We start from the raw sequence: 12,568 nt of genomic DNA on the forward strand, positions 1-12,568 counted from the left end.
GGAGGAGGAGCTGCCTTCCCCCCCCTCCTCCCCGTCCTTTCTATGGGAAGTGCAGCAGCAGGTGTGGCCCAGATTAAAGGTGGATCTTTAATCACTTCAAGTATTTAATTAAGAAAAAAATTCTGGGGCTGGAGAGATAGCTCAGCAATTAAGAGCACTGACTGCTCTTCCATAGGACCCTGGTTTAACTCCCAGCACCCACATGACAGCTCACAACTGTCTGTGTAGCTCCAGTCCCAGGAGATCTGACATCTTCACACAGACACAAATGCAGGTAAAACCCCAATGTAAATAAGAAAAAAAAAATTATAGAAAGAAAAAAATCCCTCAGAGGTATATTCAACCATTTGGGTTTTAGTTAATTCCAGATGTAGTCAAGTTGACATGAACAGCCATTACAGTTTTTTTCTTTCTAATACTGTATGCTTCTTTAGGTTTCTGAACGCCTGAAGGTGGTAGATGTGATCGGCACCAAAGTTTACAATGATGGAGAACAGATCATCGCTCAGGTATGATACGATGTCAGTCTGTTTAGTGTTAAATTCAAGAATGCCTTAGAAATCTCGTTAAACTTGGTTTAATAATCACCATGCAATGTTGGATTTAATGAATATTACTTCTACCAAACAACTTACTAAAAATGCTTTTACAGCCAGTAAGTAATTTGGATGTTTTTGTTTATATAATTTATTCCAAATGAATTTTCATTAAACCATAACCTGACTTTCTGAGTGGTTTTACAATTTGTAACATGAAGTCCACATGTATAGAGGATGTCATATATGAAGGGGGGAAGTGGTGGCTCTCTCATGAACCCAGCTCCATTGGGAAATGATAAAGAGTTCTGCATGATGAGTTCTTGAGATCCTACGGCTGCTTCCCGATGACATCTGCAGGGAAGAGCTCATGCTGCACCACATCCAAGCACTGGATACGTCAATGAAAGTCTGCTCTAACCCTCATGCTTTTTAAACATGGTTTCTCCCTGTGGGAGACCAACTGTGCTGTGTACAGTGCCACAGTCAGCCAGAGAGCTGCTAGAAAGTAGGCTTTGTAGATATTTGACACATACATGACTTGAGGGGATTTCTAATGTTCTGTGGTTTTTTTTTTTTAAATCACAGCAGTCTACTGTACTAGTCTATTTGAATTATTGTCTCCTTTTCATCATTTTTAAATTATTTTACATACCAACCACAGTTTCCCCTCCCTCCAACTCCCTTCCCTAGCCCATCCACTTCTCTGTCTCCACTTAGATGGGTAAGGCCAAGATTGAAGGGCTCTTTGAAGAAAAGACTATTGTTTAGAAGGCAAATAAGTATCTTTCTGTCCCTACCCCCACCCCCTCATCTCACACACACACACACAGACCACAGACGTCGGTTTTGTCAGATATCAGGAAAAGTGTAATCAAATTAGAGAGTGTTAAACGGGAAATGGCAAAGCCTAGCATGCGTTTCAGATGTTTAAGTTGACTTGGGGGTTGCCTGTTGATTGAACCAAGAATCTCATCGTACATGCTAAAGCATGTGTGCTACCACAGAGCTACAGCCCCAGGCTCTTAATAAATGTGCTTCTTTGTAACTTTGTATTTTGAAAAAGAGATTACAAAAAGTTACACAGATAGTACTGGGAGTTTGCATAGACTCTCAACCCAGTTTCTCTGAACCCATCTTGTGTCTCTATTGCACCCAATCAAAACTAGAAAATGGATATTGGCACAGCCTACAGCTGGACTCAGATTTCACTGGAGTTTTACAAACATTTGTAACACGTTTGCCAGACAGCTGGTAGACCTATCAGAAGTCATAGAACTTAAAATTTTAGTGTGAGCTCTTATAAAAAAAAAAAAAAAAAAAAAACTTGATGTGAAAATGAAAGAAGGGGCCTAGAGGGATAGCTCAAGGGTAGACCGCGTTGTTTGCTTGTGTGGGGCTCTGGACTCATTCCCTAGGACTAAATAAATAATTAGCTATATTTTGAGTTAATTAAAGACACCTTTACATACCCTGGCTTCATTCCCTAGCCAATAAATAGCTGAATTTTATTAAAGATGTTGTTGTGTACAGTTTTGAGCATTTAAAAATATATCTGTAACACAAATTCTGATTGTTCTTAATAATAAAAACTCAGAGTCAGCTATCAGGGGGTGAAAGCGAAAGACTCAGAGAAGCAGAATAACCAGTCACTAGAGTTCTTATCTCCACCAGTGCTCAGCCCAAAAGGGCCATCCTGTCCTCAGACTGCTTCCTCAGACTGCTCCTTAGACTGACTGCTCCAAATGGCTGCCTCAGACTGCACTGAGCTCCTCCTGCCTTAGATTCCTCTCTCCGCCCAACCATATCACTCCTGTCTCCACCTCCTTATTGCTGGGATTAAAGGCCAAATGCTGGGATCATTTTTGTGTGAGCACTGTTTCTTTTTTAGACTGGATCAATTTTGTATAGCCCAATGTAACTAACTAAGAGAGATTCACCTGCCTCTTGTCCCTGAGTCTTGGGATTAAAGGTGTGTGCCACCACTGCCAGGCCTCTAGTGGCTTAGCTCTGTTCTCATCTTCGGACAAACTTATTTGTTAAAACACAAACAAAATATCACCACATATAGCTATCCTATATTTTAGAAATCTAGGCCTAGCATTTATTTCTGTTATATAGTCTCTGGTTTTGTTTGAGCTCCTAGAGATTAAGGTAAAAGTCAGAACCTTGAGTATGTTGGTTGTGGTACCATCTCATGCTACATTTTTAAATTGTACCAGAGAGGTTTTCAAATATTCGTGTTTCTCTGGATTTACTGGAAGGACCTGAAACAGTGAACAGAAATCTTCCATAGCATGTTTGAGGAGGCAGCATTAGAAATCAGAGTTTGTGCAAAACCCATAAATACTGGGTTTTTAGTTAGACACACCACCAGACTTTCCAGTTCCAGTGGTCTTCTCAGAAGCTGGAATACACTGATTGTAGACATCCCAAAGCTAGCATCCATTGCTTCTGAATGCTCACAGGTACTTTCTGCTCCTGGCAAGTCACTGTGCTAACACTTGTTACTTTAGGTGGACACAGGGAGCATGTTGCTAGGCACCAGGGAGCACAGAGTGTACGGACATAGCCTGCTGATGGAAGGGGCTGCTGGGATACACCGCTGGGCTGTCCTTTCTGTGTATGCGGTTGAGCCCAGAATTCGGCGGAAGATTCCTAGCTTGGGTTACTTGCCATATTTTCTGGTAGAGAGTGTATTATTGCAACTGTTTTTACAAATAAAAATGTTACATAATTATCAGCCATTACCTCTGAATGTAGACGAAATAGCCTCTTCAATATGATTTCACTTACAGATTGGAATCTGCACACTGGCTTCAAGGACATGATTTCAGGGTTGCTATGGAATTTTCATTTTTCATCCTTTTTTTTTCTCTTTTAATAGGGAGATTTGGCAGATTCTTTTTTCATTGTAGAATCTGGAGAAGTGAAAATTACTATGAAAAGAAAGGTAAAACATTTATCAACCCTAAAATTCCTCATATTAGCAAGGGAAATAATGGATTTTTTTTAAAATGATGGTAGACTTAAATGTAACTCATTTCAATCTCCTTCTCAGGGCAAATCGGAAGTGGAGGAGAACGGTGCCGTGGAAATCGCTCGGTGTTTTCGGGGACAGTACTTTGGAGAGCTTGCCCTGGTCACTAACAAGCCAAGAGCGGCGTCTGCACATGCCATCGGGACTGTCAAATGTTTAGGTAGGGTCAGTGGTGGACCTGTTATGTCTGCATTCCAGGCACTCAAATCATATGGGACATTATTGGGTTCACAAGTGCCAAAGTCCTCACAAAATATGACCAAGGTTTGGACTTACTTTATTGAAAAAAGAACTCCCAGTTAACGAGTTTTATATTTAATCTGTCAAGAAAACGCCATGCATTGCGTTCCCCAGAAGAGAAGGCTAAAATGGCACTTTTTGTGAAGTTCATTATTAAGCTCTCTGGGAAGTTGGAATGCCAGTGAAGAAATGCAGCCATTAAACAAACAAACAAACAAAAAAAAGAAATGCAGCCATCCCCCTGGTCCCCGGGACGGCGTTCAGGTCTGTCCGAGCATAATCAGTTGCTGTTATCAGCTTGTTATGGCTTTGTTCTACCAAGGGAGCTTGGCAGCTTCCAGTTGGTACCTACGGAGATTGTTTTTTACTTTTGTCTACGAAATCACTCAGGTAATGAAGAACATGGTTTAGAAAATGGCAACATAAACGACATTTCAAAAACTGATTCAATAATGATCCCCTCCCTGCTCCTCACAATTCAAAAAGATAAAAGTTAGTTTTGGTGATTTTTAAGATTTGTAAGGTTCCTAGGAATGAATTCTTTGTAGAGTCATATTGTAAGAGGTTCTCAGAAAGTGCAATATTAGTACCGCGATCCTCTGATGAAAGAGAAGACAAAACTGACAGGGTCTCCTCAGAGCTGTTGACTGTGAGACACAGGTGGTGTGAGAGAGGTTGCTTATTTTATTGTTATAACTATATTAAAGGAAATGGGAGAAATACAGGAAGTATAGAAAAACATAGGAAGTTCTAAGACACAGCCACGTCATCACCATCTGCCCATGGTTTCCTCTATCATATTCCTTTCTGTTGGAGTTGCATGAGTTTTCTGTTTTTAAACAGTTTTTCACTATAGGAATTTTATTAATACATCATTTTTTATATTTTATTAGGAAAAAGTAAACATATGCTTGATAAATTATATGACTACTCCCTGGTAAATGTTTTATAAGCTTTGGGTCCAATCTGTATGTGTATATATGGTTTTTTTGTTTTGTTTTGTTTTTTTTGGGTTTTCCAGATAGGGTTTCTCTGTGTAACAACCTTAACTGTCCTGGAACTAGCTCTGTAGACCAGGCTGACCTCGAACTCACAGAGATCCCCCTGCCTCCTGAGTGCTGGGATTAAAGGCATGTGCCACTACCTCCAGGTACAGAGGTGACTTTTGCCTTAGGAATGGTTTTCTGACTAGGTCTTTTAAAATGATTTTTCTTTAATTAGTACATATTAACTTATATAAAGTTGTAACCCTTCCACGAGTAGTATGTGCTTTGCATATTCACCATAATTACCCCTCTCCTTCTTCCTGCTGATCCCATTCTGCTTTTCAAATAGTCCCTTTCCATCTGAAAAACAAAGTGTCTTCTTCACTAAAGATGATATTTCAGAGCTTTGTCCATTTTTCTGCAAATGTCACAATGTATTTTTCTTCTTAGCTGAGTAGCAATGCATTGTGTGCGTACATTTTATTTTCCATTTGTTGATGGATACTTAGGCTGATTCCATAGCTCAGCTATTGTGAATAGTGCTGCAGTATACAAGGGCAAGTGGGTATCTCTATTGTATGCTAACTTTGACTCTTCAGACATGCCTAGGAGGGTGGAGCCTGGATAAAATGGTAAGTCTAGTTTTATTTAAGGAGGAACTTACATACCTATTTCCTAGTGGCTACACTAATCTCATCAACGGTGGACAAGGCTTCCCTTCTTCAAGACACCTTGTCAACTTTTGTTGTTTCTTGATGATAGATGCTTTGATTGGGTGAGATGGATATCTCAATGTAGTATTGATTTGCATTTCTCAGATGACTATTTTTTATGTATTTATTGACTATTTATTGAGAAATAGTTCACTTGCTATTTAATGACTTAATACATACAGGCCAATTTTATTTTTACTAATTTTTATTTTTTTTAAAGATTTTATTTATTTATTATATATACAGTGTTCTGCCTGCATGTTTGCCTGCAGGCCAGAAGAGGGCATGAGATCTCATTACAGATGGTTGTGAGCCACCATGTGGTTGCTGGGAATTGAACTCAGGACCTCTGAAAGAACAGCCAGTACTCTTAACCTCTGAGCCATCTCTCCAGCCCCTAATTTTTATTTTTACTAAATTTTATTTTTATTAGTGTGCCATGCAAGAATGTCCATGAAGCCTTATAAACTTTACCTTTTTTACCTATGCAAATTTGAGAGATAGATTTTGATATGTTAAGCAGTATATTATAAACTCAAGTTTTAAAATGCAGGAGACAGCCATGTTTGGTGTCTCCTGACTGTAATTCCAGCACCTGAAGTATGGGATCATTAATTCAAGGTCTTGTTGAAGGTCAGTGTGAATGAACTACATAAACCAAACAGTCTCAAAACCAAAATGTATGAGGCAGACAAGCAGAATGATACATATACTTATAGATGCAGAAAAAAGCATCATATTGATCATGATTTTGAATTGCATAGACAGTGGTATAAATGTCTAAAAATCTTCACACCATGCTACTGTACACTCTGAGAACAGGAAAAGAAACACTCGTGTACCACTTTTGGAGGAGGGGGTTATGTTTACCTTTGAAAGCCCAGAGGCTATGCCATGTCAGACCCTCATTTCCCCAACATGGGTCAGGCACCTCCCACTAACTCTGCCACAGGGCCTTCATCTGTCAAAGTATCCCAGACTGTAACCAGCAAAGGTCCTATTTCCTTTTTGAAATGGAACATTTTAACCTTTATTTTTTTTCTCATATTTTTATAATATCTTACTAAAAATTCTCTTGCATTGTTAATATATCAAAATGGCAGTACCATAGCAGAAAGGAATGGCTTAGAATTTCTGAGTTATATATGCAAGGAATGGTATTTTCAATTTATTTATTTTTTTATTTTCTCCTAGCCATGGATGTGCAAGCATTTGAAAGGCTTTTGGGACCTTGCATGGAAATTATGAAAAGGAACATCGCCACCTATGAAGAACAATTAGTCGCACTGTTTGGAACCAACATGGATATCGTTGAGCCCACTGCATGAAGCGAAAGGCACGGAGCAGAGAGCATTACTGAAGCTGTTACACAGTAGTGGTTAGTCCACTGGGGATGTGTTTGTGTCCATGCCAAGCATTCTGTGATTTCGGGTTTTCCTTTTTTAAACAAAAAACATTTACAATGTATCAGTAAACAGTAGTGATTTAATAGTCAGTAGGCTTTAACATCACTTTCTAATGGGTAGTTCATTAAAAAAAATCAACATATTCATAAAAATGACTTTTTATTCCATAAAATTATTTGAAAGTTTTATTCAAATGGTTATAATATATTGAAAACATACATGTTTAAGAAAATAATTAAAAGATGTAATCATAGGCCGATCTCTGTGTTTGAATTATTCAAATATCAAATTAGTGACTATGCTATTGAAGAGGGAAGTTGGTCATGACTCATGCGACTTAACATGACATCACATTCTTATAATCCACCATCCAGTAAATGTCAGCCATTTCATTTTCTAGTTTTTCTGGCTTGATGAGTTATGTGTTAGCCTTGGCCTATTGGTGAAATGGTATAAAACGTCATATGCAATTTAAAAATTTTTTATATTTTTGCAATAAAGTATGTTCTTTGACAAATGTCAGTGAGTAGCCTACGTAACTGAGTGGCTTTTGAGACTTGACAACTTAGTCATGATAATTGGGCACAGAGTCTTTAAGATGAAAGATCATAAATAAATGCAGTTTTCTTTCTTTTCTTTTTTTTTTCTTCCGCAAGACAAGATTTCTCTATGCAGCCCTGGCTGTCCTGGAACTCACCCTACAGGCCAGCCTGGTTTCAAACTAGAGAGATCTGGCTGCTTCTGCCTCTTGAGTAATGGAATTAAAGGCATGTGCCACCACTGCCCGCCCATAAACACATTTCTCATCATCAAATATATGGTGTCACTGCTTCCTTTTTGATTTTGCAACTCCTGTATTCTTTATAAATTGCATTTGGACATTTAACGTGACAAAGATTCTTTTAAAGCTATTTAAACGTAAACATTTTTTGTCCTCTTAATGTTCCAAACCTTATATTTAAAAAAGGAAAACTTTCCTATGAAAAATCGTGTAGGATTCTTATCCACATGCCCACAGGATATTTCTTTGCTCTTTATGGCCTGCATACTGCAGCCCCTGTGCACAAGTCTGTGCCCATGTTTTTTGCTTTTTAATTCCTTGTCATAATCACTAACCGGCAAGCCCATTGATCAGCAGCCAATCAAGTGTGTTTTGTCTTTTCCAATCCTTAAAAACTCTACTACAGTGGTGGAAATAAGTTTGTATATAAGCAAAGCCATACATAATGAGTAATGGAATTTCTGTCTATACTACATATCATTAGGCCTTGTCCTTAGCTTTAAAGTCAACTCAGAGTTAAAAGTACACAAAGTACAAAATTTTACTAAGTTTTCTTTGGTCACTTATATGCTTATTTTTATGCCAGATATGATGAATTGTTATATACAACCAAAGCAATATACTTTTACATGACTTTCAGGCCCCATGACCAAATGTCTAGAGACATTAGTTCTCACCAGTTATTCACCTTCAAATGGGTAATTTCACTTTGGGAAACATGTTCTAAGGTACAGAGGTATCTATATATGTGAAATTCATCTATGGCTATCATGATTTATAAGGGAATGTTTATAGTCCTACTTGTACATGAAAACATGGCTATAATGTTAATTGGATAATGCATAAACAAATTAAAGTATGTAAAGTATTTAGTCATGTTTTAAAATACTATTTTTGCAAAATCTATAGGAAAAAGAGGTCTCTCTCTACATGAAGGTAACATGTTTTCAAAAGCCATGTGTTAAATAAGGAAAAATTCCAAAAACAGATAAACAACAACAAAAAAAAGCCGCCCGAATTCCTGGTTCATCATTCTGTGTTCCTTATTCCCTTTTCCAAGTTCTCTTTTGTTGCATTGCATAAGCTGATTGTTAACGTTCATGGGACAGTAAATGAATGCCACGCCGAATAAAGAACTCCAACCAAGGCTATAAATACCAGTTACGTTATTTTCAGTATTGTTGGTTATATTTAAAATTTCCTTATAATAAAGCACACTTTTATAATAAATGTTTTAAGCATTGTTTTCTTTTTATGGTTTGTCCAGTGTGTAGCTGTAACAAAAATCATGATATGGTCCCTGGAAGGTATAACCCCATAGCATACAGCAGTAAGAAAGTACAGTTTTGCATGACTGTAGGTCTCTGTAAGATTTTTAACTATTGGTTAAATTTTTAACTCTTGTGATATGTTGCACATTATTTTGGTGATTTAGAATAACCAAATAAATATGATTGACTGGGGAATTTATGTGTAAAACTTTCTAATTAAAACAGCTCAAGTTTGGCTTGTGGATGTCATTATTAAGTCACTAATGAGGATTCTTACTATTGATGATGTTTCCATCCAAAGATGGCACCTCTTAAGTACATCTGTGGCCAGGAAAGTGTTAGGAATGTGTCCTGGAGAACAAGAGTCTTCATTTTGTTTTAAGTAAGTTTTGAAGGGTATTGTGTTTCTTATCACTATGAATTAGGACTTAGCATCTATATTTTAACAAAAATACTACCTGCAATAGACGTTGGATAAATGTATTTGGGTTATTGTTAACATTGGTTACCATGTCATGTAAAATCCTTTATGTGGAGAGTTTGTATGAAACAAGGACTTGGGATTTGACTGAGATGAGTAGAACTGAGAAGTGTGCAGAACAGTTTTGTTTTCAAAGTATGTTTAAAACAACACAGCTTTTTTGAGTAATGTTATGATGATTAAGGAGCTTTCTGTGGTCTTAAAACACTAAGTTTGAAGGGCTTGCTCTAAGCCTTTGTTAGGCAGCTAACACTCCAGAGAGAAACAGGAGGAATGCTGGTTTCTCAAGTTAATAGTAAGGTGAGGTACAGACTAAAGGAAAGAAATCGCAGTAAGAATTTAGACAGTTTTACCTGTTCCAGAATAATTTTACAGGCAGCAAAACTGACTAAACAATGAAAAATATACTTGTATTCACAAACATTAAAAAAAAGAATGTATTACCAGTCAGTGATGTTGTATGCCTTTGATCCTAGCACTCAGGAGGCAGAGGCAAACAGATCTCTTGGGTTCGAGGCCAGCCTGGTCTAAAGAGTGGGTTCCAGGACAGCCAAGGACACATAGAGAACATGTATTGCGGGGGCGGGGGATTGTTAAGTAAATCCTATCATTGTAACTCATGAATTGTGAAAATGTAAGCAGCCAAATATAATAATTATTTTTGGGAAGACCCATTTACCCAACACCAAGATTATCTCTGTTTGTTGCATACCAAGGAGAAACCATCTTCACCAAGACCGTGTTGTACATCTGTGGCAGAATTTATGAGGAACTGACATTTCTTCCTTTCATGTTAAAGTCTTGGCCTATAACCCAATTAACGTCAGTTAAAAGTGTAGTCTGATAGAACGTAGAGTCAATTTTGAGAGGAAATTTTTTTACTAACGTGTGTAGCACGATTAATAAAAATCCAGAGACATGGGGTTCAACCTGAAGATCAGAAAAGCAAAGCAGCCAGCCACTAGAGAGCTCTAGCCTCTAAGAAATCCTCAGACTGAAAGAGAACGAGTTTTATTATCCTCTCTAGTGTTGGAATAAAAGCCGTGCACCACCACTACCTGGCCTCTATGGCTGACTGGTGTGGCTGTTTTACTTTCTGATCTTCAGGCAAGCTTTATTAAAATATCACTACAAACATGAGTATTTTTTGCATATGGTAAGTTTAAAAACCTAAACATTGCCTATAAGTCTTTAGTGAGCATCTGTCATCTGAACATGAGGAGATGTGATCTAAGAGACAGGATCTATCACTTGTATTAAAATAAAGGGCCACCTACTTGGGGATGTGGTTTCCTCAGATTTCAATTTAACCATAGCCCAAATCTTGCCATTCTCCTAGATATAAACATGATACCACAAAGTAGCGTGTAGTTGTACATGGCATATACACATAGGTGTATATAACATTTACACATAATTTGTTAGCACCATTTATAAGTGTTTCATAGTAGCATGTTAGTACATTTTTTACTCAACTGGAAACAAAAATGACCTTTTTTTCCTCTTATGCACAAGGAGAAGTTAGAACAAATAAGATGAGCCGGACCTGCTCTCCCGTCCCCTCCATTTGGCTCTTTTTAGTAGATAAACTGGGAATACAACAAGTAGAACAACCCATGGTATATTGGACACAGGTGCCTTTCTAGAACCCCAATCTTCCCTATTAGCCCCCAAGTGTAGTTTGTGGGTTCATCCATTTATTTATAAAGGAGTAGAGGAAAATACTCAGAAGTCCTCTATGGTGTAGGGAGGAAGGTGTAATGGTCTTAACCAGCCTGCCCGCTCCCAAGAAAAATTAATGTGTGGGCTGGTGAGATGGCCTGAGTCTGATCTCGAGGACCCACAGGTGTTAGCCAGGAGCATGCAGCCTGTGCAGATACGCGTACACACACACACACACACACACACACACACACACACAAAGCTGCACAGATCCAGCAAACTCTGAACAACTAACTTTCTGTGTTCATCTGGTAAGTTCTCAACCCTGCCTTAGCTGCAACCATCCTGATACAAAACCCTGAATTATCTCTATTACCTAATTTTGGCTTCTACAGACTTGGTCTTGCTATGAAACCTCAGGTGGTCTGAAATTTAAGATTCTCCTGCCTCTGTCTCCCGAGTGCTGGGATTAAAGGTGTGAGCCACCACCGCCTGCTAGACTGTTAGCTCTTAAAGTCCAAATGAAAATAAAAACATATAATTGTTATAGACTCCCTATAATCAAATTTCTTGCAGTCATTGCAAGCTTAGCATCTAAACTTGAACCCAAGCTTTCCCCTACTCCCAGGACCTACATCTCTCCCATATCCCTATTTCAATTGGGGACATGAATCATCTCAGTTATGTAAGCAAGAACAGTCTTTCTTGCTTTGTCTTCTGTTGTTTCTTCTTCCTGATTGGTATAGGGAGAAGACACTTATACATCAGCCGCCAGAGGTCTTGCTTCATGGTCATCTGAACAAAATCTAAACTTAGTTGCATCATTCAAGGCTATGAGGCACATAATGATTCAGTTCCAAAATGGTGCTCATTACCTTCTAGGCATTTTACTGCATGTGTTACATGAATACTTTGAACTAAGTTAATTAACTTGTTTTCAAGCAATTGGATAATATGGGGAGGTATTTGTGTGACAAATATTAAAAAGCTATCTGAAACTTTGGGGATAGTACTTTGAACTATATGGTTTCTTTTCTTTCTCATTTGTATAATTTGTTGAACCATTTGATAATGAGAACAGTGATATGAATATTAAAGTAGATATCATGGGCGTTCTCATTTTTTGTTTGGCAAAGTAGTAATTGTTTAAGATATGGTGGGACACAGGGAAATCACTCAATTTCACCTCTAAATAGATGAAATAAGTTCTAAGTAGGGTTTGTCTAATTTCCAAACTATATTTTAACCATCTTTAACCATATAAAACTTGTTTATAATAAATATTCAAACTGATAATAATTTGAGATTTCCCTTCACATTTTAGCATAGATTTTATGTATGTGTCCAGTGTACATACTAAGAGGAGGTATTAAAATGATTTTTAATGTTAATAAAAACATCTTAAGATGACTCTGTATATCTGTTTTAATCAAAGAGGCTAACTTACATAAG

At 37.7% G+C, this 12,568-nt stretch overlaps 1 protein-coding gene and 1 long non-coding RNA gene across 2 annotated transcripts in view; one reads left to right on the top strand and one right to left on the bottom strand.

The window, feature by feature from the left end:
- LOC125387721 (uncharacterized) overlaps positions 1-3,541 on the bottom strand; it is a 51,712-nt gene extending 48,171 nt beyond the window's left edge. Inside the window, exon 1 of the long non-coding RNA XR_007227974.3 lies at positions 3,288-3,541. This is a non-coding gene — a long non-coding RNA (uncharacterized LOC125387721). The remainder of the gene's footprint in view (positions 1-3,287) is intronic.
- Prkar2b (protein kinase cAMP-dependent type II regulatory subunit beta) overlaps positions 1-8,932 on the top strand; it is a 100,508-nt gene extending 91,576 nt beyond the window's left edge. The window contains exons 8-11 of the mRNA XM_048415451.3: positions 435-509; positions 3,424-3,489; positions 3,598-3,736; positions 6,710-8,932. Coding sequence (XP_048271408.1) covers positions 435-509; positions 3,424-3,489; positions 3,598-3,736; positions 6,710-6,843 — 414 coding nt within the window. The 3' untranslated portion in view covers positions 6,844-8,932. The remainder of the gene's footprint in view (positions 1-434; positions 510-3,423; positions 3,490-3,597; positions 3,737-6,709) is intronic.
- Positions 8,933-12,568: the final 3,636 nt, after the last annotated feature.

The sequence above is a fragment of the Myodes glareolus genome, chromosome 11 (assembly GCF_982192425.1).
Source record: "Myodes glareolus chromosome 11, mMyoGla1.1, whole genome shotgun sequence".
Taxonomy (NCBI): Eukaryota; Metazoa; Chordata; class Mammalia; order Rodentia; family Cricetidae; genus Myodes; species Myodes glareolus.